At 44.5% G+C, this 27576-nt stretch overlaps 1 protein-coding gene across 1 annotated transcript in view; it reads right to left on the reverse strand.

Moving 5' to 3' along the window:
- Positions 1–27576, reverse strand: part of LOC124624898 (heat shock protein 70 B2-like) — a 138495-nt gene that overhangs the window by 88304 nt on the left and 22615 nt on the right. The window contains exon 2 of the mRNA XM_047149137.1: positions 13471–13764. Within this exon, the coding sequence (XP_047005093.1) occupies positions 13471–13764 (294 nt within the window). The remainder of the gene's footprint in view (positions 1–13470; positions 13765–27576) is intronic.

The following is a 27576-nucleotide window of genomic DNA, read 5'->3' on the forward strand; positions in this document are numbered from 1 at the left end:
AATAATATGCTAAAATGATAATTTGGCCCTGTCTGACTACCCCGTGAAGCAGATCTTAGGATCTCTTAATCCTCTTTTTTACATATAAATTACAATCCAAACATAAATGAATGATGAAGGCAACTAATACTACTAAATGATAAACGTTGTTGTTCAATATACATTTAGTATAGATTAAAATCAATCCTTTAAATACAGTTGTCTGTATTTCCTAACTAAAATTATTAATCAATTACCCAATTCTGCCCCTTATTATGACTGTGCGGTCTAATATCACTAACACGATATGACTGACATCATCTACGTACCAAACACTAGAAGACATTACTTTCAAAGATGATCTACGGTGGTGTGGAACCTCAGTGGAAACAAACTAATGTGACCACACCTGTTTAGCTTTATAGCTGTCTATAGTAAGACGAAGCAATTTGCGATATCATCGTATGTACTGCGTCCAGTGCGTCGAAGTGATGGTTTTCGTACTCGTCTGTGAGGATGGAAGAACTCCAGCCACAAATAAACTCTTTCAAACACTAGGACGGCAGAAGGCGGTCCTCCGACTAATGTACTCTAATACTGTCTTCTCCTCTCTGTGTTCTACAGACGAGAAACTCGAACTCCGAGCCACAAGGACGAAATTCAGATAACGTCTCAACGTAAGTATACGTATAAGTGCTCTCAATTACTGAACGCTGTGTACTCAATGATGACTTCCAACCCGGACGTGAAGTCCAGAATCGTATAGGTTCGCAACACTACAGTGCCTAACTGTTCTAACTATAAACTCTCCTGAGAGCAAAGTCAGCAAGTCCGTCTATACCAACAAAGCTGATACCGAGCGACCCTCACACACGGGCGCTCACAACGGAAGACCCCGTCTCTCCACCGCTGGCTTCCCAGCAAGGCTCGGATCCCCACCCTCGTAATTCTGAAAACGAATCGTATTCCCAAAACCACGGAATATTCTCCCTGTCTACAGATTCTTCCGAACGCCGACCAACCATCGTAAGGACTTTGTAATCCAGCGCGGAAAGTTTGTGAGGAAAAACCTATACTCGTACAATGGTACGCTTCTGTGTAAAAATCCTTGGAAATAACCCGGCCTGCATGGTTTTCGAGGTGCCGCTTCTTCGTTCCTCCCCTCTTCGCCCAAGATTTGCAGAGTTCCCGGTTATCCTTACGGTCCTGCTACAATAACGGCCGGCCATCACCCTAATGTGCTCCAGAGCTCAGGTGCCACAAAGTCCGTCTAGCTACTTCCTGTTTTTAAGCAGGACCAACACCTGTGCAGGCCTTCCACCCAGAGCTTGAGTTCTGCCCGCCGTTTCATCTCCACTGGCGTTCCAACCTCTACTAATATAGGTAATCATTCATTACACCGTTCTGTTAATGAAGACACTCCGTCACCTGTCATGCAATAAGCGTTAATAAGGCATACGTGACATTGTCAGTCTCCTTTAAATATTCATATATACGATGTACAACCTATAAATGATACCTAATTGTGATAGTTCACAGCAAAGTATGTAGATGAGTGCTTGTAAGGTGCGATATTATAGCCACCTTACAATAAGTGTATATTATGTGTTCATGAAAGCTTGTTTATGTGGTGATTGCCTCTTACCGATAGAGTTGGGTTGTCAAAAAAAACGATTTCCTTCTAACGAATACTGAAAAGAAGAAATTAAGAAGGTGCTGGGGGCACACAGACGCAACGACAAGATCGGTGAAGGGAAAAATATGAATGAGAACAGAAGATTACTTCGCTGACATACGCTGTTGCAGCTTCCACAACAATCGGCCGAGCTCTATCTAAGGAAAGTATGATGCCAATATTTCGACCACCTATAATTAAAGTCTTTTGGGCAGCGTGAAAGATAACGTCGTTTTTTTCAACCCTGGATCGTGCAACAGGTCACTCCAAAGTCGCATCATAGCACACGCGTGCCATATTAATCCACATAAATCCGTCTGATGATGGAGATTTAAACCTCCGAAACGCCTAGTGGGCATAAACAAATAGTGGCACGTAACAGTAAACCCGTTGTTCGATAACAGTAACAGTCACGGTAACGCCTAACCAAAAATGTTAGTATTTAACCCTAGATTACAAAAGACTCGAAAAATTTACGATTGTATTTGATACTAATTCGCGGTTCCCATCAACGTAGAATTGTCAGTATAGGGTGTACAACAGCGTAACTTTTACTTATTTTGTATGTGACATCCACTGGAGACCTTATAATTGCAGGTAACTAGTGCATAAACTATAAATTATAACTTCCTTTGAATAAAATATGGAACAGTAAAGCTACGTTGGCTTAGTAAAAGTGTAACGTTCTGCCCCCTTTATTGTTCTAAGGTTAATGACTACGTATCTAAATTAACAATAGAATGTTCTTTTGTATGTCTAGTAACAATTCTTTCAAAAGCGCCGGACAGAGAATTGTACATTTATACAGGTCTATAAGTGTCATCTAGACACCACATGACAGTAGTATACAAGAACCATATTTCTGTATTACAGTCATACGCGTAGGTACACCAGTATTCAGCCACATACATATAGGAGGTGTATAGTGACATACATTCAGAGCCTGAGCTTTCCGTATCCTGCTGAGTGGCCTGTGGGACTAGAGTCAGTTATTTAAGCGTTGGTCGTCCCCTGGCGTTCTAATTACCAGGAGCATTAGAAAAGCAGCGCAGGGAACTATATCGGGACGTTGTCACTATTGACGAAATCGTACATTATCTTAAGATTTGCTACATCACTGGATGCCAACAAGGTTTGGAGGCTGCCTGGAAACTGATGACCTAGAGGCCGAATATTACTTGCAAGGGCGTTTATGAGGTACTTTTTCCGAGAAACAGGTAGGAATATACGGCTTGGATCTTCTTCCTCTCTGCAAACATATAGAGGGGCAGCGCTTAGGCTGAGCCGATAGAGGTGTTTGTTGAAGTTGTAATCGTGGGATGAATTAGTGCCTAGTGTCTGTCTGTGTTTTAGATATCCGCGACCATTCCTCTCGTTAGTCTGAGGACAATCGCTTTCTGAGCATGAGTATCATGTCTTTGAACTGGAGTTTATCATATTTAATTAGCCCATGCCTGTTTTGGTAGGGCATCTACTTGTTCATTTTCAGGTATCCCAGAGTGGCCTTTCATGCATACCATCACGATGTTACGACTGCTCCTATGCGCCCGAAACAAAACGTCGACAATTGCTGCAACTATGGGGTTGGGACAACTATTATGACAATTTGGCTGTCACAATAGTGGAATGTGGATTCAGCTTGTACAGGCCTTGTCGTTAAACCGATGCCGGGCAGCCTTTGCGAGATATGAATGCCCGCCGCTGATATCTACAGGGTGTTTCAGCACAGTGGTTGCAAACTTCCAGGAGAGACAGAGTGCACCTAGATGCTGGAAAATCACGTAGCATGCGCTGGAGACGTGAGACCTGCATCACGGTCCGGAGTCTTAATTGCGAAGACCCTCTCTGATAACGATCGTTGACTGTTTTTGTTCTTTTATCTTGGTTTCTGCTCTACTAAGTGTAATAAACATTTTTTTCGCCCTGTTCGTGTTATTCTTTTCTTCTGTTTTGTGTCGTTACTACCATGCCAAGACAACGTTTCCGACCATGCATTACTATGTGATTTTCCATCGTCTAGGTGTAATCTGTCTCTCCTGAAAGCTTGTAACCACTGTGCTGGAACACCCTGCATATCAGGAAAAAAAAATGAAGACTAGGATAGAGGAGATAAGTGTTTTAAGTCCCGTCGACAGCGAGATCATTAGAGACGGAGCACAAGCTCGGATTAGGGAAGGGTGGAGAAGGAAAGCGCCCGTGCCCTTTCGAAGGAACCATCCCGGCATTTTCCTTTAGTGATTTGGGAAAATCACGTAAAATCTAAATCAGGATGGCCGGACGTGAGTTTGAACCGCCGTCCTCACTAACACGAGTCCAGTATGCTAACCTCTGCGCTGTCCCGCTCGGTAAGCAAGACTGCAAGACTGCTGTTTAACCATAGTCCACGATAGTGAATCGCGAAACTCCTACAGTCCCCCCTCCCCCCCCCCCCCTCCCTCTCGCTGCTGCAGCGTCGGTGAGTGGCGGTGGTGGTGGTGGTGGTTGTTGGGATGTTTAAGGGGGACTAAACAGCTAAGGTCATCAGTCCCCCATTCCAAAAACAAGCGAGACAAAGTCGCAGAGCAGATAAAACCCCAAGGGGAAGGAGACTGCCCCCCCCCCCCCCCAGGTGCTAAAGAACACAAATTAGGCAACGAACACTACAGAAAAGAAGAGTACAGACGAACACCAGACAGAAAGAAATAGAAGAAAAGATGATGGCCGGAGACTGGTTGACTGACCACGACAACAAAAAAGGGAAAGAGTCAACCATCCGATGAGACACCAAAACAGCAACAAATATGGAGAGACGCGAGGACAAAAGACACAGAAACGGAAAAGTGCAGGACCCCCCTAAATGGATCCATAAAAAGGACTAGCACGGATAAAATGTAAAACATTGTCAGCCATGGAGGCATCGTCGCATAAAATCAAAGGCAAGGTGCCTGGGAAATTAAAAGACTGCCGAAGGGTGCGCAGTCGGGGACACTCCAATAAAATGTGGGCGACCGTCAGCCGGGACCCACACCGACACAGGGGGGGATCCTCCTGACGCAAAAGATGGCCGTGCGTCAGGTATGTGTGGCCGATGCGGAGCCGACACAGGATAACAGAGTCCCTGCGAGAAGACCGCAGGGAGGAGCGCCACACATCGGTCGTCTCCTTGACAGCCCGCAGTTTATTAGGCATTGTCAAGCCTCGCCACTCAGCAGACCACATCCCAAGCACCTTACGGCGCAACACCAGCTGCTGATCGGGAGCCGTGAGGCCGATCTCCAAAGCTGGGGCGTCGAGCGCCCCTTTGGCCAGCCTGTCAACACGTTCGTTCCCCGGGATGCCAACATGACCTGGCGTCCAAACCAAGACCACCGAACGTCCAGAACGGGCAATGGCGGAAACAGACTCCTGAATAGAGGACACCAGAGGAGAAGAGGGATAGCAGCGGTCGATGGCCTGAAGGCTGCTCGGGGAGTCACTGCAGATGACGATGGGCCTACCTGAGCAGAAACGCATATGCTCAAGAGCGCGCAAGATGGCCACCAGCTCTGCAGTAAAAATACTGCAGCCAGCCGGCAAGGAGCGTTGCTCAACATGGGCAGCGTGAGCAAAAGCGTAGGCAGTGCGACCATCAACCAGGGAACCATCAGTGTAGACAGGCTCACAGCCCGGAAATGATTCGAGGAGCGCAAGAAAACGGCGACGGTGAGTGGCGAGTGGCACGGATAAGTACACTGCGAAGTGCTTGTGTGTTTTGTATTTGGGAGTGGAAAAGTACATTTGAAGTGAAACGAGGTCTATTTCAGGGTTCATGGTCGCGCTATAAATTGTAGCACCTTCGATTTACCGTATATGAGAGGCTGTTAATGTTTGTCAGGGACAGAAAATTAGCACACTGCGATTAACTATGATACAGCACTGGTAGACGAAAGTGAACATGCTAACTGTAACGGAACATGTGCTAGCTGTAGTTTAAGATGTGCACAAAATAAGGAGAAAGCGTCACTTGTAGACATGCTGGAGGACTAAATGTCACAGCCGGGAAAGAGAATCTTGTAGATACATACACATTTTGATACCTGGGAAGCAGAATAGATAAAAATAGTTAATACACGCAAGGCATACAAGCAAGGACAAGGCGGAAAGAGCGTTTATAAGGAGAAGCAGCTGCTATTCTCCAAGAATATATAAAAATCGTGCCTAATTTTGAATTGTTAACATCGCTAAGAAATTCGCAAAGGAACTCGTGAAATGAACTACAATCGCCGCAAAGATCAGAAAGTATGTGGAAAACACGCAAATACACTCTTATTCAGTTGCTTTTGTTGAAATTAAAACACCACTTCAAATACATTTGTCGTTTGAAAGGATTTTCAGTGATTCGATTAAGAGTCTGCTGCTCTGAACTACGTATATTACAGTGCAGTGGGAGCTCATTATTACATGCTGACATTACAGAAGACTGGATATTATTTTGATTACGGTTTCCTGTTCGTTGGAAAAATCACCGTCACATTCAGTGACTGTCAAATTTGTAACTAGGAGTATTAACCCATTCGCATTCAGTGATGGGTGCAGCCGTTATAGCAGTTCCGTGTTGTACAGTACAAAGACAGTTTCACCTGTTATAGATTGTAGACCTAACATCCGACTTTCCTGTAGCTCCCTACTTTCTGCAGTACCTCTACAAATGGTTCAAATGGCTCTGAGCACTATGGGACTTCTAAGGTCATCAGTCCCCTACAGTAGTTCTACATCCACACCCTTAGTTCTACATCCATACTCTTAGTTGTACGTTCGCGAAATTCAGGCATTAATTCTAGATTACACGCATTTAGTCTCTGTTTCGTCAGCTTAGTGAGTGATAACATGGGTCATCCCTATGAAATAGAAGCCACCAGAATTCGGCGTTTTTTGGAAGTAAGCGATTTTATTAGTTTGAGTAATGGTGAAGATTATGACAGTGCAAGCGGTACATCATCAACTAATGAAAACGGTAGCATTTTGGACAACAGAGAAACTGGAAATAGGCAACAAAGCGTGGTGGCGCAAGAAACGAGTGCCGATGCGACAACAGAGCGCGCTGCAGACTTAAGAGAAGATACTTCAAGGAATGTAAGAAGATACGTGTATATCTCCTGGACATAGCAATGTTCGATGAAGCATAATTTACCACATAGTGAACCTAGAACCGAATGTTCCGGCTCAATGTGGCAGTGCAACTTTTGAATAATGTAACTCCCCCAGTCTACACTTTTAAGGGACCACCAAGCAAGACATAAAATCCGCTAAGGCTTCAAGCCAAAAGTTAGCGATAGTTTCCAACAAAAATAACGCTCCTATGTGTGTATATTTACGGAAAATGAAACACGATTCACGGTGTACCATAAACAATAGAAGTATGAGTGAATTATTATAGTGTTATAAGTGCACAACAGTAGTATATCTTTTCATGTTTCATAAACATGCCAAAAACAAACTGTATGGTAAAAAATAATCATATTTCAATGACAAATCAGTTCTCAAAAATACTAGACGACTGGGTTAAAAATAGAAAGTTTTTAGTTTATTACATGCCATTCTTCTGCTACGACTGGTTGGTTATAATTAAAGTGCAGCTACTCACAGTGTATGGCAGCGAAACTTAGTAGATATTCTAATCCGTTAATGCAGAATCGATTTACGGTGGAAAACAAATTAGTTCCGATTTTGGCTACGAGAAGCAAATCTGGCACTGTGAATTCAAGAAAATCATATAGCAGTGTTTCCATATGTAATGGGTTGGGAACGGGACATGGGCAAAATACGTCAAACAAGTGAGAAAGATATAATGTTGATTTTATTACTGACCACCGCTTGCACAACTTGTTCAATAGGAGCACCGGAGACGTCCACGAGATGCTGTATGCGTAAAACGACGTGATCGTTGTTTGCAGCACTTCCGGTAGAATCTGAGCAACTTCTTGTTGTATACTAGCCTTCAGATCAGGTGGAGACCAAACGTGTCATTGGTAAATGCGTTCTTTTAGATATCCCCAGAGACAGAAGTCAGATGGTTTGAGATCTGGTGCTCTTGCAGGCCATGCACCAGGAAAGCCTCTGGAGACAACACGTTCGTGGAAGGTTGGATTATGCAGGTCTTTCACTGGGTGAGCGACATGAGGTGTTGTCCGTCTTGAACGAAATCAATGGTTCCCAGCCGCGAGGAGTGGCCGCACGGATTGTGCGGCCTCTCCCGCTGTAGGTTCGAGTCCTCCCTCGGGCATGTGTGTGTGTGTTGTTCTTAGCATAAGTTAGTTTAAGTGGTGTGTAAGTCTAGGGACCGGTGACCTCAGCAGTTTGGTCACTTAGGAATTCACACACATTTCAATGATTCCAACACGTTTGCGTTCTTCCAACACAGTAATCACATGCTCTGCAAGAGGGTCTTGATAGCGTGCAGACGTCGCAGTACACTTGACAGGTCTTCTAGGTGTATTCTCTTAAAAGAAGAACGGACCGAGAATCCACACTGCTTAGTCACATACGGCGAGGGCAATGGTTCTTCGTATACAACACGCTATTTATACTACACTATGTGTTCTGCCTTACGGCAGATCTTCTCATGGAGGAAGCCTCGTCAGAAAGATCCACCGCATGAGCGTCTAGGGAAGTGATTCCAGTGCTGGTTTCCCGTTGCCTTCCACTGATGACGAAGAAATGATAATGAGGACAACACAACACCCAGTCCCTGAGCAGAGAAAATCTCCGACCCAGCCAGGAATCGAACCCGGGCCCCTTGGCGTGACAGACCGACGCTCTGACCAGTCAGCTATCGGGGCGGACACACGCTGTTTAACAGTACGCCAAATTTGGCATTTCTATATATCCAGTGCACCCTTTAGTGTAAAATGTGGCTCGTCACTCAGAGGAATATTATCCGCGCACATGCCATCAATTTTGATGCATGCCAGAAACCGAAGAGCATACAGGGTGTTACAAAAAGGTACGGCCAAACTTTCAGGAAACATTCCTCACACACAAAGAAAGAAAAGATGTTATGTGGACATGTGTCCGGAAACGCTTAATTTCCACGTTAGAGCTCATTTTAGTTTCGTCAGTATGTAATGTACTTCCTCGATTCACCGCCAGTTGGCCCAATTGAGGGAAGGTAATGTTGACTTCGGGGCATGTATTGACATGCGACTCATTGCTCTACAGTACTAGCATCAAGCACATCAGTAAGTAGCATCAACAGGTTAGTGTTCATCACGAACGTGGTTTTGCAGTCAGTGCAATGTTTACTAATGCGGAGTTGGCAGATGCCCATTTGATGTATGGATTAGCACGGGGCAATAGCCGTGGCGCGGTACATTTGTATCGAGACAGATTTCCAGAACGAAGGTGTCCCGACAGGAAGACGTCCGAAGCAATTGATCGGCCTCTTAGGGAGCACGGAACATTCCACCCTATGACTCGCGACTGGGAAAGACCTAGAACGACGAGGACACCTGCAATGGACGAGGCAATTCTTCGTGCAGTTGACGATAACCCCAATGTCAGCGCCAGAGAAGTTGCTGCTGTACAAGGTAACGTTGACCACGTCACTGTATGGAGAGTGCTACGGGAGAACCAGTTGTTTCCGTACCATGTACAGCGTGTGCAGGCACTATCAGCAGCTGATTGGCTTCCACGGGTACACTTCTGCGAATGGTTCATCCAACAATGTGTCAATCCGCATTTCAGTGCAAATGTTCTCTTTACGGATGAGGCTTCATTCCAACGTGATCAAATTGTAAATGTTCACAGTCAACATGTGTGGGCTGACGAGAATCCGCACGCAATTGTGCAATCACGTCATCAACACAGATTTTCTGTGAACGTTTGGGCAGGCATTGTTGGTGATGTCTTGATGCAGCCCCATGTTCTTCCACCTACCCTCAATGGAGCACGTTATCATGATTTCATACGGGATACTGTACCTGTGCTGCTAGAACATGCGCCTTTACAATTACGACACAACATGTGGTTCATGCACGATGGAGCTCCTGCACATTTCAGTCGAAGTGTTCGTACGCTTCTCAACAACAGATTCGGTGACCGACGGATTGGTAGAGGCGGGCCAATTCCATGGCCTCCACGCTCTCCTAACCTCAACCCTCTTGACTTTCGTTTATGGGGGTATTTGAAAGCTCTTGTCAACGCAATCCCGGTTCCAAATGTAGAGACTCTTCGTGCTCGTATTGTGGACGGCTGTGATACAATACGCCATTCTCCAGGGCTGCATCAGCGCATCAGGGATTCCATGCGACGGAGGGTGGATGCATGTATCCTCGCTAACGGAGGACATTTTGAACATTTCCTGTAACAAAGTGTTTGAAGTCACGCTGGTACGTTCTGTTGCTGTGTGTTTCCATTCCACGATTAATGTGATTAGAGGAGAAGTAATAAAATGAGCTCTAACATGGAAAGTAAGCGTTTCCGGACACATGTCCACATAACATATTTTCTTTCTTTGTGTGTGAGGAATGTTTCCTGAAAGTTTGGCCGTACCTTTTTGTACCACTCTGTATACAGAACGCTGCTACGGATCGTAAGGTTACTGTTGCTGCACAGTCTCGATCTTGTACAGGTGCGATTGCAAAATAGACGGCGAAACTTCGCTTACTGTTGACCGTAGGGTGGACAATTCTCGTGACACTGCGGGAGCACTAGCACTATCCGGGGCACGTGCTGCATGTTCGGTTACAGCATCAGCATCCTTGTCATTAACTTCCACCGGGATACGATGCCTTCCTCTTCCAGGTGCCACACCAAGCTCACCCGTGTTTTCGAATTTCATTACCATATTCTTTAAGTCATTTAATGACATCGGGCCCCTCCCCGCACCTTTCTGTCGACAATACTCTCGCAAAGCAGCACTGTAAGAGCCGCAGTTCATAGAGAGCCTGTATACAGAGAGAGACGCCATAGGTGAAGTTGCCCGTGATTGGTTGATTAGCTTTGGCGCCATTTTTCTGCCAAGCATCTCTCGCGCTTCCTATGTTCGCCGTGCTTTTGAGTTGAATTGAAGTTCAGAGGACTTTTGAAACGATTAAATGGTATTTGAATTATTGAGAGACTTGTTATGCGTTGTGCATGCATGTTCGATTTAGTTGTATATCGTTTTAGTACGTAATTAGCGTTTGCTGTCTTAAATACGAGTTGAAATAGTGAAGCGTTTTGTGATGAAGTCGGTAGGCCTACATGTTTGCTGGAAACGGAAAGTTCCTGTAATTGTTGTGTCATGATCATTCGACTTTACGAGGTGCATTCAAGTTCTAAGGCCTCCGATTTTTTTTTCTAATTAACTACTCACCCGAAATCGATGAAACTGGCGTTACTTCTCGACGTATTCGCCCTGCAGACGTACACATTTGTCACAACGCTGACGCCATGGTTCCACGGCAGCGGTGAAGGCTTCTTTAGGAGTCTGTTTTGACCACTGGAAAATCGCTGAGGCAATAGCAGCACGGCTGGTGAATGTGCGGCCACGGAGAGTGTCTTTCATTGTTGGAAAAAGCCAAAAGTCACTAGGAACCAGGTCAGGTGAGTAGGGAGCATGAGGAATCACTTCAAAGTTATCACGAAGAAACTGTTGCGTAACGTTAGCTCGATCTGCGGGTGCTTTGTCTTGGTGAAACAGCACACGCGCAGCCCTTCCCGGACGTTTTTGTTGCAGTGCAGGAAGGAATTTGTTCTTCAAAATATTATCGTAGGATGCACCTGTTACCGTAGTGCCCTTTGGAACGCAATGGGTAAGGATTACGCCCTCGCTGTCCCATAACATGGACACCATCATTTTTTCAGCACTGGCAGTTACCCGAAATTTTTTTGGTGGCGGTGAATCTGTGTGCTTCCATTGAGCTGACTGGCGCTTTGTTTCTGGATTGAAAAATGGCATCCACGTCTCATCCATTGTCACAACCGACGAAAAGAAAGTCCCATTCATGCTGTCGTTGCACGTCAACATTGCTTGGTAACATGCCACACGGGCAGCCATGTGGTCGTCCGTCAGCATTCGTGGCACCCACCTGGATGACACTTTTCGCATTTTCAGGTCGTCATGCAGGATTGTGTGCACAGAACCCACAGAAATGCCAACTCTGGAGGCGATCTGTTCAACAGTCATTCGGCGATCCCCCAAAACAATTCTCTCCACTTTCTCGATCATGTCGTCAGACCGGCTTGTGCGAGCCCGAGGTTGTTTCGGTTTGTTGTCACACGATGTTCTGCCTTCATTAACCTGTCGCACCCACGAACGCACTTTCGACACATCCATAACTCCATCACCACATGTCTTCTTCAACTGTCGATGAATTTCAATTGGTTTCACACCACGCAAATTCAGAAAACGAATGATTGCACGCTGTTCAAGTAAGGAAAACGTCGCCATTTTAAGTATTTAAAACAGTTCTCATTCTCGCCGCTGGCGGTAAAATTCCATCGCCGTACGATGCTGCCATCTCTTAGACGTATTGACAATGAATGCAGCCTCATTTTAAAACAATGCGCATGTTTCTATCTCTTTCCAGTCCGGAGAAAAAAAATCGGAGGCCTTAGAACTTGAATGCACCTCGTATACCGTCAAACTTTATTTCGTTCCGAATCAGAACACTAGGCATTATTTTGGTTTCAGTATTATTGCCTGACTGTTGACGCAGGCAAGTAGTAAGCACGTTTTCCACAGTTGTCGTGGTTGCTGAAACATTATTTGTAGTAAATAATTGTAGGTCCTCTTAAAGACAGTTTTTAATGGGCCTACTTACTGTGGGGTAGAAGGGATACGGCAGTTTTCTTGTTATATTTGGTCGTTATTGCAGTAGCCTACATTTAACATTGCCTGATTTTATATATATATATATATATATATATATATATATATATATATATATATATATATATTATTGAATACCTCCCGTAGATAACAAACGAAAAAGATTACAAAAATCAGGTAATGTTAAATGTAGGCTACTGTAATAACGACCAAATATATATACACATATATATGAAAGAAAGTCGCAAGCAGATGTTTACTTGTGACATGCAAAAAGTTTGAAGACGTGAGAAGAACTACTAATTCGTCTCACACTTTTTGCATGTCACAAGTAAACAACTGCTTACGACTTTCATTTATCTGACGTAATCCAGGTACGTTAAATCTTTAGCGTTATGCACTTCCAATACAAAACAAATGCTATACACAATTTTCTTTATTTACGTTACTTTCATTGCAATATGTCTAGCAAACGAACTTTAAAGGAGATAAATGCAAGTAACGAATAATATTTACAGCCACTGTATAAAATTTTCCTGTGCTGTACGTTATAGGCTACTATGAGTATATTATAGCTGTAAAGAAAGGCATTTAACGAATGATTTCGCCATATTGTCTTGTGCTTTTGATTCGGTGTGTGTGTACTCCACTACTCCACTACTGGCCACTCAAAAGTCTCGCCCGCAGTTTGGCAGAAAAATGGCCGCCGTATCGTCCGGTTGGCCACTCTCTCTCTATACAGGCTCTCTAGCAGTTCACAGCGCGCAGCGATAGATTAGCACCTGGTGGCTAAAATTGAAACTAATTTTAGCGATAGATTTGCACCTGGTGGCTAAAATTGAAACTAATTTTCTTTCCAGCACATATCACTCCATATTAAAGCATAAGCATATCTACCAAGTTTCGTGATACACCGTACTTCGCCAGATGGCCTTTTCGAAACGTCACGCCGACACTGCTACCTACGGCAGCAAGATTCTGTCGAGGCGTGTGTTACGTTTGTAAGCTGGTAGAAGGCTGCTAGCAGGCTGAGAGAGCTAAGTACCTGTCGCTGCGAGTCGTTGAAGTAGGCGGGCACGGTGACGACGGCGTCGCGCACCGGGGCGCCCAGGTAGCTCTCGGCCGTGTCGCGCATCTTGCCCAGCAGCATGCCGCTCAGCTCCTCGGGCGAGAAGCGCTTCGTCTCGCCGCGGTACATCACCTGCACCAACGGCCGGCCGCCCTCGTCCACCACGGCGAACGGCCACAACTTGCGGTCCGCCTGCAGCACCGCGTCGTCGAAGCGCCGACCCACCATGCGCTTCGTGTCGAAAATCGTGTTCGTAGGGTTCATCGCGGCCTGAAAGGCCCACCACGTCCTGCTTAATAACTTCCGCATGAGCTGATACTCGTCTGTATATTAAATCCAGGGAATACAACATGCTACAGACTTAAAATATACACTACTGGCCATTAAAATTACTACACCTCGAAGATGACGTGCTACAGACGCGAAATTTAACCGACAGGAACAAGATGCTGTGATATGCAAATGATTAGCTTTTCAGAGCATTCACACAAGGTTGGCGCCGGTGGCGACACCTACAACGTGCTGACACGACGAAAGTTTCCAACCGATTCCTCATACACAAACAGCAGTTGACCGGAGTTCACTGGTGAAACGTTGTTGTGATGCCTCGTGTAAGGACGAGAAATGCGTACCATCACGTTCCCGACTTTGTTAAGGGTCGGATTGTAGCCTATCGCGATCGCGGTTTATCGTATCGCGACATTGCTGCTCGTGTTGGTCGAGATCCAAAGACTGCAGAATATGGAATCGGTGGGTTCAGGAAGGTAATACGGAACACCGTGCTAGATCCCAACGGCCTCGTATCACTAGCAGTCGAGTTGACATGCATCTTATCCGCACGGCTGTAACGGATCGTGCAGCCACGTCTCGATCCCTGAGTCAACAGATGGGGACCTATGCAAGACAACAACCGTCTGCACGAAAAGTTCGAAGACGTTTGCAGCATCGTGGACTATCAGCTCGGAGACCGTGGCTCCGGTTGCCCTTGACGCTGCATCAGAGACAGCAGCGACTGCGATCGTGTACTCAGCGACGAACCTGGGTGCACGAATGGCAAAACGTCATTTTTTCGGATGAATCTAGGTTCTGTTTACAGCGTCATGATTTTCGCATCCGTGTTTGGTGACATAGCGGTGAACGCAAATTGGAAGCGTGTATTCGTCATCGTCATACTGGTGTATCACCCGGCGTGATGGTATGTGGTGCCATTGGTTACACGTCTCGGTCACCTCTTGTTCGCACTGACGGCACTTTGAACAGTGGACGTTACATTTCAGATGTATTACGACCCGTGGCTCTACCCTTCATTCGATCCCTGCGAAACCCTACATTTCAGCAGGATAATGCACGACCCCATGTTGCAGGTCTGGATACAGAAAATGTTCGACTGCTGCCCTGGCCAGCACATTCTCCAGATCTCTCACCAATTGAAAACGTCTGGTCAATGGTGGCCGAGCTACTGGCTCGTCACAATACGCCAGTCACTACTCTTGGTGAACTGTGGTATCGTGTTGAAGCTGCATGGGCAGCTGTACCTGTACAAGCCATCCAAGCTCTGTTTGACTCAATGCCCAGGCGTATCAAGGGCGTTATTACGGCCAGAGGTGGTTATTCTGGGTACTGATTTCTCAGGATCTATGCACCCAAATTGCGTGAAAATGTAATCACATGTCAGTTCTAGTATAATATATTTGTACAATGAATACCCGTTTATCATCTGCATTTCTTCTTGGTGTAGCAATTTTAATGACCAGTAGTGTAGTTATTTTAATGTAACACTACCTTTCTGCTTGTAGCTTTGCCTGAGCCTACATATCTACATTTACATCTACTTCAATAACCCGCAATCCACCTTATGGCATCTGGCGGAGGCTATCCCGTACCACTACTAGTCGATTCCCTTCCTGGTCCACTCGCCAACAGAGCGAGATGAGGCCTAATCCCTCTAATCTTATCTTCATGATCCTTACGCGCAATGTATGTGTGCGGCAGTAGAATCGTTCTGCAGTCAGCCTCAATTTTCTCAGTAGTGCTGCTCGAAAAGAACGTCGCCTCTCCTTCAGTCATTATCATTTGAGATCCCGAAGCAGCCTGTGTTGTTCGAATCTACCGGTAACAAATCTAGCAGCTAGCCTTTGAATTGCTTCGAGGCCGCCCATTAATCCGAACTAGTGCGGATACCAAACACGAGGACAGTACTCAAGAATGTGTCATACTAGTGTCCTAAACGCCGTCTTCATTACAGATGAATCAGGCTATCCTAATATCCTTCCACTAAACCGAAGTCGACCACCTGCCTCCCGTACTGCAAACCTAACGTTTTCATTCCATTTTATATCGTTTTGCAGCGTTACACCTCGACACTTAACTGACGTAACTGTGTCAAGCAGCACACTACTAATTCTGTATCTTCACATTTCTGGTTTGTTTTTCCTACTTATCCGCATTAGCTTACATTCTTTTCCGCCAAGGCTTCGAGGTCTGTGTCAGGTTCTAAACTGAGATTAAGACGTTCTGCCGTGCACTATATATCCAAACCAATGTTCAGAGACAGATCCACCACACGTCGCATCTGGGATAAGGCTCACAGGTAGACCAACCACGTGTTACGTCTAAATATGTGTTCTGTGACATAGCCTGCATTTGACTCATATACAACCATGTGCTCTGTATTTGACTTGGAGCACTGTCTACTTGCGATCGTTAACAGTAAACCTCTCTGTCTTCAGAAGATTTCCATCTCATGTGTGATGAAACGTGACACATTCCGCTAAACAAACGAAGATTTATGCAATGTACTCCATCCCCTTGTCGCATCTTGGGAATAAAATCGAGACTTCAGTATCATAACTAAGTTAGCGATAGGTGTTTGCGAGTCACTGCAAATCCCATGTATACATCTGCTTTACACAGTTAGTGGCGGCATGACTTGTAATTTCACATGTCGGACGCCGCTGCTATGCGTTTATCTGTTTCCTTGTAAGTGATATTCCCCGTTACTAACGATCATTTTATATAGGACTGATGTGGGCATAGTATAATTTCTGATCCGTAATCGGATGTGAACAATGGACGCTATACATCTCTGGAAAGCTATACTGTTTTAAGGAAGTAGTTTTCTCGTTTTACATTTTGTTACCATAGTTTATAGTAGAGAAACCTGCAATAAGGATGTATGTCATGCACTGGAAACATATTCCTTACATTAGAATATTAACAGCGCTGCATTCCACACGACTGATAGGTCGGAAACTGAAGCTATCTAACATTGTATCCTGTTTTAAGTGCCTTAGGAGTGCATGTGTTTATGTTCTTTCTAGCCAATATCCTCCTGGTACTGATCCCAGACACTAGAAAAACACTTTACAGCTGATAGCATAGTTGAGTTACATAAAATGCTTCGAACTCCATCCATCTGGAGCTCCATCATGCATGAAAATCATCAATTTCTTGTTCTTCTTAAACGTCTGCTATAACATCACAACACTTTCAAATCTGTTACTATATAACGATAAGGAGTGCTAACCTCCTCGACATGGGCAAATCTTGTGCACTTGGATGGGCGAGGACTCGGCAAGCTCCATTCATTCATTAGACGTGGAATGTAACAGTGTGCTTCTAGTCGGCTGCAGATTAAATCGATAACGGTGCTGCAGGGCAGGCTGGTCAAAGACAGTGCGATGGGGTCTTTCAGTCTCTAATTTTATCCTAAGACTGCGAGAATGCTCTCCGACTCCCATCTGCATAGACATAGATCGTAAATTATGCACCATGCTCGAGGTGTTAAATATATATAGAGTGCTGTCTGGTATACTCTGATGATATATGTGTTCGACAATTAACAACGAATGGACGTATTGCACAGTCTACATTCTCGATGATACTCGCAAAATAGAGAAGGAGAGGTTTAGCTATGATACTGAAATTGAGGAAACATGCTGTCGCATCATTGGCCGGCGTTGAAATTACTGTAGGATTGCTAAAATTGTTCGCGTTACCAACTGTGATGCTTAATATTATGGTACATCGATGGTGTCTTTTCCATCCCATCCGTCCACTGGTACACTGTTGGTTACCACATAATGAATCATTGACATCGCTTGTTTGAATTGGAAAAAGAGTTTTGGTGGAGGGGCAATACTTTCTGGGAGTGGCTAGCACTGAAACAGTGATCGCGTACACGACAGCAATACAAGGAATCAGTCGAAATGGAATGCAACCCCATCAGATATTCCGTCCTTGTAACAGAAGAGTTTAAATGTAGAGGCCGTCAATCACCTTCGGACTGCAGTTTGGAAACTCTCCACAATGCCATCAAACTCTTCCCATTTCCTTAAGTTGTAACTGTTTTTTATTTAAAATCATCCAGTGTGTGTGGTGTGCTATGGCAGCAGCAGTAACAACAGAACTTATACCGTGAGACGTCTAGTTTTCTGTGAGAAACAATGGATAAGAACATCTTAACCTCAGTTTAGAGCTTGACACAGACCTCGAAGTCGTGGCGGAAAAAACAAAATGTATGGCAGTGTACAAGGCGTGTTACAGCAGAAAAAAAACAATGTTTCAAACAACAATGCAAAGTCACAGGGAGGGTCTCTTTGACTTATAGTATAGTTTATGGGCTATGGTCATCCTCCTACAGTACAGGTGATGAAACTTTAAACTGGTCTGCGCAGTGGATCAATACCTGTATATTTAATAGGATCATCACATATGCTCAATGTATGGGTATTTGTTTTCGATATATGGTAGGAGACAGATGTGGGAAAATCTTATCGAGTTCTATATTGGATGAAGTTAGTGGAGCTTTTATAGTTCGTAATTTTTCTCTGTTGGATGGTGCAGAATAACGAAGATAGCATTTTGGACTGATAGACGTGAATGGATCCTGAGAGATGCGGATCAACTTGGGACTGTAGTATCTGTACATAGTTTGGGGACACACCACAATGCAGTAGCAAAATCCTTGTCCTCGTTCCAGTTCCCATGCAGTCTTTTATATTATCTAGTGCTGCAGCAGTAGGCTTCGTTTGGTGCTGACTTTACACTTCGTACACTTTTGGCAGAGCTATGACAACTAGTTCCCATTTCCACTGAATGGTCAAAACACGATCGTGTCGCACTAACTCAGGTCACTCTGTTTCTACACGAGTTGCAGGAGGTGGTGGATATGGCTCTCTCTGACATCTGCTCAGTTCCGAATTAAATTGGAACGATCACATGCGCAAAGCTGAAGAAATGGTAGCAGTTGCAACATGCGTAGGGACTACCTAAAACCATGTTGGAAACATACTGTAGCAGATAGGTTCGAGAAAGGTGACTCGGTTCAAGATATGAGAGGCTAGAAGTATGATTCACTTGTGGCTGTGGCTGTAATCATTAAAGGACTTCACGATCGGATACAACGCAGGTATGTGGTTGAATGGAAAGACTTTATTCCTAATCATAGACATCATTTTTACTGAAAGCGTAGCACTAGAGATCTGAAAAGCTAGTGTACATTTCTTACGACCTCAATCAACATTTACTGCTGTTTTGTGATCATTTTCAATCAACCATCGCCTATAACTCTGTGGATATATCACAGAACCTCTGACATGGCATTGAAACAGAATGCATTACAAATACTGAAGGAATATCTAGCACTGGCATGAGAGAGTTGCAAATACCATTTTCATACCACGTTCCTTAGCCAAATCACTTTCAAAATTCGGTAATTTTATTTCGAGGGTGCACCGTTGGAGACCTGTAACCACACTGCTGGTCTGATAATATACACTCCTACGATCACCGTCCATATTCAGTGTCACGGTATTTGTCTGGAAAAAACATGTCATTCGGAGATAATGCCATACCTCGATTTATAAAGCCAGTATAGCTTGTAACAGGGGTACTTCGATGCACCTGTAGAACCAAGGTCGCTTGAAACACTAGCATACAGTAGTTGTTGCGATCGGGTTTTTTAACATCTGGTGGTTTGTAAGACGATTACACATCTCTTTCTAAGACATAGTGGTAGCATTCACAAGAAAATCTTATGAGACATGTCCACCCATCGCTGGTTTTCTCTCAGTATTATTCACGAGGTATTATACTTAGTAGTAGGGGATGCTTGATAGGTTCACAATGAGCATCAGGCTTATAAAGTATGTGTTTGTGTTCTGACACGTGCAAAGAAAATGACTATTTCCAGTCGTAAGGAAGGTATGGATTTGATGTGGAACACTGTGATAGAAAGGGAAGAGTATGTCAGGTCATAAGAATGGTACAGATATTTCTATTTCCTGAGCAACAGCCGTCAGCAGGGTGTATTTATGATACTTCTCTCACTGTCGAATCTCATTCAACTGAGACTGCGATCATACCATTTAATTATAAGTATAGTGATCAAATATGTTTGTGACCAGTTTTCCTAGGACGATTCTATGTGTGCCTGGCGTGCATCACCGGTGACCTGTGACCAGAAGGATTCACGTCTCCCATTAACGCCAGGATCTGTCCGAATGGAGAGGGCTGTTGGGGGTGTAGCAATGTAGCTGACTTAACCGTGTAGTCCTCTAGATGGCCGTATAGCGAAATAATACTCAGTATGTGTTGGAGAGCTTTCGTGATCGCGTGGATATTTGAGAAGATTCAATATGGATGTGTGTTTGCACTGGACCATTATTCTCTCCCATGTAAATTGTCTGGTTGACTGCTTCTGCACATTTCGCACCTATATTTACTTGAGGGAATATCGATTGTGGTGTGTGAATATAGCAGGTGAAAGCCACGTTTTCTAGACACGAGAAACATCTTAGTTGACTTCGTAAATTCTAGGGATGATTTGGAATCTGTTATATCACCAACATCGGTGTTCACAAGTGGAAATATCAGTTTCCTCTATTTGTTTCGAATTTTCATGTAAAGGTCTCTGCAGATGGGATACGTTTCTAGGTACTCAATGGTTTACATCACACTCCACCTTGCTAAAGTCTTGGGTTTGTAGAGAAATAATGTCCAGTCTATATCTTCAGTATTATATTGCGCGAGTGGTACTGCTACACAAGCAATATTGAAATCGAGAAGTATCGCGAAAATAGTGTGATATTCTCATAAACCATGCAAATACTGTGGAATACTGTTCTTGTAATCCCAGAGTCTGGAGATGAGTGTAGAAAAGCAAGCAAGCAAGTGGGTCGGGACCAGAAACAGTTACGTCTTTGTGCTGAGGGAAACCCACCCAGCCTTTGCACAACAGTTCTGAGTGTGACTTCAGTCCACTTAGGGCGCTCTGGTCATGCATCAGAAGTGGATGACCACCCGACCTCATGGGAAATATCTAGTGCAGCGAGGAGTGTACTTACGGTGCATGTTCTTATGCTGTCTATCTTCGCAGTATATATACAAATGATGTAAAAGTGGCGATTTTTTATCGTGCTGGATACAAACTGTATCTTTACTACATTGAAACAGTACACAGTGATATATTGCTGCGTTGGAGATTGGGTTCACGCTCTAATATTCAAGCTCCCGTCCTCAGCGGCAGAGCAGTGTAATTGAATAAGAGTCTTTCTGTATTTGACGATCTGTAGGTCACTTTGCAGGGCTTAATTGCCAGTGCAGTATGGTGATCTGTAAAAAATACAATCATAATACTCCATTCATTCACAAGACATCCTTTATGCCAGGACATAGGAGCATCTATAAAATGATTTGAACAAGATGGAGGCAAGGTATGCATGGAAAGTTCTGAGAAAGCAAGTGTTCAAAGACAAGCTGAAGCAGACCATCTATCTCTGGTGGGGATGCCGTCACTCATCCACCACTGTGGCATTAGGACATCTCCAGACCTGTAGCTGTAGGATACCGAAAATTTTCGCCATTTTTCTCTTCTGTAAGACAGTACTTCGAATTCTGTTTGTGTAATTGTTCTGATTTCTGTGCTTAGATGGTGCTCTCTTTCCAAACAACAAGAATGCTTTTACGATTAACAGTATTTCTGCGAGCGTGCACAGACATGATGAAAGCTCTTAGCAGTGAGAACGTTTAACATTTCTGAGATGTATGTTGACAGCAGGACGTCACGATTTCCAGGAAGGGAACACGTGATGTCTCGTTAGGACCATCAGGAAGAATGCAATCGGTATTATTCTGGGCTATTTTCGTAAACAGGACCTGGTCACTGCGCGAACATTTTGTGGCGATGCATAAGGCACGCTGAGGAGTTAAGCACGGCTAGACGCAGCTCGCATGTCCCGTTAGGATCGCTAGAAACAGTGCACCCTGTGCTATTCTGGAACAGATTTCTATAGTGTGACCGGCGACGTCAGAGTCCACAGGTATAGCATCAGCAGTCATAAAGACCCATGCTGCCCAGAGGTGTCTTGCAAATGGGACCAGCGGGAGCTCACCTTGGAGTTCTGTGACGTCAGTATAACACTCGAAGAACTCTAGCTGTATACCTGAAAATAGACGCAACTTTCATCTGCTTGCTGTGGGCAGCAGTGGCGTGAGTGCGATGGCTCATGCTGGTTTGTGTCCAGAGGTGGCTTGTGGCGGCATCGACGCACGTGTGCCCTTGGAGCCTCTGATACATTGACGATAGTTCGAAAGCGTTTTCATGTGCAATGAGTGTTCGTGCACTACATTATTTCTGGCTGTTTAAGCGCTTTGAGTGTGTTGGCAGAGCGTTATATATGCATTTTTCAGTGATTTACGAGTAGTTTGCAGGTCTGTATGCTGTGTACAGCATTATTTTGACAATTTTGAGTTGATTTTCATGTCTGTACATGAGTGTACTGCATTATTTATGAGTTGTTTTGCAGGTCTGTAGGCTGTGTATTGGAACCCCAAGCATCTCAGGGTGAGTGTTTTGTATCAGTGTAATAAATATACTATGTCAAATCCATCCCTAAATAAATTATTCCAAAATGAATAAAGTACAGTCCTTCCTCTCTCCAGCAGCTCAGCACAGGCTGAGTCTTTTCCCGCCATTTTCACCTCCAGACCGCCATCTTGGATCACATCATGGAAGGGACAACAGCGCCCTCTGGTGGCAGTACTGTATACTATGTCAGTTGGACTCTGGACCTCGTGGAGAACACACTGGGTGGAGGTATTGGCTCAAATTGTTTAAATACAGACTGCCCACAGAGAAAGACTTACATCCATCCTATCCAGCACAGGCTGAGTCCTTTCCCCACAATATTCCCCCACCCCAGACCGCCATCTTGGATTATGTTATGGGAGGGATGACAGTGCCCTCTGGTGGCGGTGCTGTGTACTAGGTCAGTTGGACTCCAGACTCCATGGTGAACACACTGGATGACGGTACTGCCTCCAATTATTTAAATAAAGGCATACACCCAGCATAGGCTGGGTCCTTTTCCCGCCATTTTCTCCACCTCAGACCGCCATGTTGGATTATGTCACAGAAGGGACGACAGAGCCATCTGATCGCAGTACTGTGTACTGGGTCAGGTTGGACTCCAGACCCTATGATGAACACAGTTGATGGTGGTACTGCCTCTAATTGTTTAAGTAAAGACAGTAAATGAAGACTTATATTCAGCACAGGCCGAGTCCTTTTCCCACCAATTCCTAGGAAGAGGTGGCGGTCGGTTGACTTAGGTTAGTGGAGGTAGCCCTAGTGACCTATTTTCCCGCCATTTTCTTCGGTTAGTGGAAGTAGTCATGGTGTGTTGGATTGTCCAGATGTAATTTGAACTTCCCACCAGGGGGGCATGGCACTTTCCCACTGAAAGCCACCATTTTGGATAGCAGTACTTGCGTCATCAGCTGACGTCATGGCCGCCATCTTGGATGACGTCATCGCCGCTATCTTGGCTACATCTAGCAGCAATGAAGAGTGGTGTGACATCTGCGTTGTCCCACTACTCATGCCTGAATGGGCACTGGGGGACGCCGGTTTGAACAGCAGCTTGTGAAATTTGTGCAAGTAAATGCAATTCATTATTAATGTACAGGTGACAGGATTTTCGGTCTCCCTGACATCAAGTTACTGTCGTGCATCGTTAGGAGCCCATCAACAACGGTAATTATCAGAGAGTGTTAGGGAGTATTCAGAAGGAATTTTGTATGTCAGACGAGGGTTCGAAAGATGGGGCACTTAGTTTGGTGCTTCCTGAGGCAAAGGCTGAACTGGTGTAGATTTTCACTTACACTTTTTTAGCGTGCCCTGCCTCAGACTGGTACACTTACCCTCCTCCGACATCCCTGAAAGTCTCCATTTACTGGGCTATTTACGCCACCTGCTTAAATTGTAAAACTGACATTTGTGTAAATTTTACCTAACAATTTTGTGAACTTAAGTAGCATAAAATTGACAAATCGTTTAGTTTGTCTGGTCTTCTTACTACGAAACTTCTGTTCTTGTAAGGGTCAAATTTAGATCGAACTGTTGTTGTAATTAGTTTCTACACAATGTTAACATAGGTTTTTTCTTTCACTGACCTCACGGAAAGTTTAGTTCTTAACGAAATAGCCGACCCCAAAAAGTGTCGAATATGGGAAACAATTCGTGTAGTCCCAAATTTTCGTGTAGTGGTAGGAGGGAGGCCATGGACCACCGGTGGGGGATGAGTGTGTGGCCGGGAATGCCTTTGAAGGTAACTTTTGTACGATTCCCAGCAAAAACGTATCCCAGTACAAATTTAAACTACATTAAGTTTCCTACAGAAAAGGCCCTATTAAATATTACGTTAATTTTTTAGTTCGCAAGAAGAGAGCGAGAGAATATTCAAAACGTAGCGCTACGCGTATGTGCTGTACCCTAGGTGTTTATTGTAGGTCACTTTGAGAAAGTCTTCCGACGTCATAGACTACAAGTGTCCTGTATCAAACTGTTCGTATCGATTTACTCTACACTACTGTGATACAACAACATCCTGTATATTTCACGTGCATTTAACATATTTCACACATATTTGTTCACGTATTTCATCTGTATCGTTAGCAAATTTTGCCCTGCAACTTCATCTGAATTTTGAGGTAACCTGTATTTCTGCCAGTAACTGACGGTTGCTTCGAGGAAAAGAACTGTCGCTGGCAACTGTGTGATTCTCCGCCGTTTTAAACTATACGACTCTAACAGGGCTTTAATTATATCTGCGGTATTGAGCCGTGTGGCATGATCTTTGGTCCTGAAACACGCTGGCACAATTATTAGCTGAGAGTAGTGCTCATTCTCATAATACAGCTGATGCACTGAACAACGCAAATAGGAGACAGGTTGCGGCTCATACTTTTAGAACGTCCTAAATCAACTACTTACATGAAAGAATTACCAAAGCTCGTTTTCGGGCTTTTCCACGTGTCACTCCTTCTCATCGTCACCCCGCACGCCAAGCAATAGTACGAGTATCTTACTTCCACCGCATTTTTATTTATACAAATAATGAGCTACGTATATACAAAATTTGTTGAAATTGCGCCAGGCCCTCCTGAATTATGCTTTTATGTCATCCCTTATCATCCCAGACCCTCAGCTACAGGGATGCAGAGAGTATTTTATTGTTACAGTAAATTTTTACAGATATTAAGTGATACGTGTTCCAAATTTGGTAGAAATTCCCTTCAGCGTTGTGGAGAGATGCTGATACGTAACTCTCTTTGCGTCTCTTCCACTCTTGACCACAACTCTTGGGGTAAAACGTCATTGTGAGTGTCGCCAAGATATCTGGCGACCACAAAAACGATGAATTTGTTGCATATTTAGGACATTATCGAAAACTTGTCCGTGGCACGTATTGTTACCCTCACTCCCACCCCTATTGGTGATTAGGGTATATTACCCCACATTCTTACAGAAACAATGCGTTACGTATACACAAAATTTGATTGATATAGCTCGAGACATTCCTGAATAAGGCCTCTGAGCCACTCCCCTTTTCACACCCACCTTTATTGGTGGTAGGTGGTTCTTCGCGGGCGTGCGCACAACTCACCAAAGTTTCATATTAATCGCACAAGTGGTATAGGAACGCATAGAAGACGTACAAGCAAACAAATATTCATGTTTAGGGTTCCGTGCAGCTCGTGGTCTTACGGTAGTGTTCTCGCTTCCCGCCCACGGGGTCCCAGGTTTGATTCCCACCAGGGTCAGGGTTTTTTTCGTGCCTCGAGATGACTGGGTGTTGCTGTGTCGTCTTCATCATCATCATTCATCCCCATTACAGTCGGAGGAAGGCAATGGCAAACCACCTCCACTAGGACCTTGCCTAGTAAGGCGGCGCGGGTCTCCCGCGTCGCTCCCCTACGCTCTGTAAAGAAGTATGGGACTCAATCGGTAATAATCGAATCCGTTAAATGGTGGGTTCAGCTATATCAAATTCCCTGAGGATATTAAGAAGAAGCAGACTTGCATTAACGTTCAAAATGAAAATGATAGCGCTTGTTTTGCGTGGTCAATCCTGGCTTGTTAATGAAAAATTAAACAAAATCCAGAGCGCACATCTCGATATGGAATAAGTCTTAACATTTGTGGATGTCCTAACTTCGACGGTATCGAGTTCCCCGTAAAGATTCAGGACATCCCAAAATTTGAGGCACAAAATCCCAGAATATCGGTTCTCGTTTAAGGCCTGAAGAAGAAGCAGAAAAGCAAGCCAGATGAGCACAACAAGCATGCTGTAGTGGGACCACTCCATTTTTCTAAATATGCAGGTGAGCGTGATCTTCATGTAAACACGCTGCTCTTCTCTGAAGCTGGTAATCAGCATTATGTATGGATCAAAGACATGTCCCACCTCCTTTGCAGCCAGTTGTTGAAACATAAAGAAACACATTTGCTTCAGGTGTCTAAATAACTTCTCAGAAGAAATGTATTTAAAAAGGCATCTGACAGGCTGTGAATCCAAGGAATCAGTACATGTTGTAATATCTGCACAAGAAAACAAGTTCATTAAATTCAAGAATGGTCACCACCAGGGACGACGTCCGTTTGTTGTATACGCCGACTTTGAATGTCTCCTTGCACCTAGCACCTGCTGTGAACGGAATCCCTTGCCTCACATATCACCTTCAAGCAAAAACACGTACCATCTGTGGCGATGTACCAAACTGCATGTTCATATGGTTCAAGTCTTAACCACTATGAATCACAAGTCGGGGATAATCCTGCAGTTTTGTTGCTCACTGAGCTTGAAAAACTCTAATGGGATGGAAATGGATATGCCGTGTGGCTAGGACCTCCCGCCAGGTAGACCGTTCGCCTGGTGCAAGTCTTCCGAGTTGACGCCACTTCGGCGACTTGTGTGTCGATGGGGATGAAATGATGATGATAAGGACAACACAACACCCAGTCCCTGAGCGGAGAAAATCTCCGACCCAGCTGGGAATCGAACCTTGGCCTTTAGGCATGACATTCAGTCGCGCTAACCACTCAGCTACCAGAGGCGGACTCTCATGGGATGTTGATAGGCTTTATAGCACCAATATCCCCAGACCGAATCGGAGGAGGAACTGAAATTATACAATGATGCGGTTAACTGTCATATTTGTGGACTGCCATTAGACAGAAAAGCTGAAACTCCCCCTAGAGGTCATTGTCATCTTATGGGGAAGTTCTGTGGTGTAGCTCACAACACATGCAATTTGAAGTATCAGTTACCACGACACATACTCGTTTTTTCCATAATTTAAGTGGGTATGATGCTCGCTTTCTAGTTGAGCAATTGGTTAATTTCGGGTAGGAGAAAAATCAGGTCAATGTCCTGTCTGAGAGTGTTGAGAAGTATATTTCATTCTCCAAACAAATGACGCCAAAAATTATGTTCCGCTTCCTTGACACGCTACGTTTTATGCAGGCACCACTCCAGAAACTCGTTGAAACTCTACCTCTGGAGGATATGCATATCACCTTATCTGCTTACCCCGCCAAAGAAAAGTTTCAGCTTGTGACTAAGAAAGGAGTTTCCCCTTATGAGTATCTGAACAGTATGGCGAAACTCGACAAAACCAGGCTACCCGACATATCTGCATTTACCAGAACTCTCACAGGCGATGTTATAACTAGTGAAGATTATGAGCATGCCGTGAATGTCTGGCGGGCATTCAACATTCCAAATTTGGGTGAATACG

This window comes from Schistocerca americana, chromosome 1 (assembly GCF_021461395.2).
Source record: "Schistocerca americana isolate TAMUIC-IGC-003095 chromosome 1, iqSchAmer2.1, whole genome shotgun sequence".
Classification (NCBI taxonomy): Eukaryota; Metazoa; Arthropoda; class Insecta; order Orthoptera; family Acrididae; genus Schistocerca; species Schistocerca americana.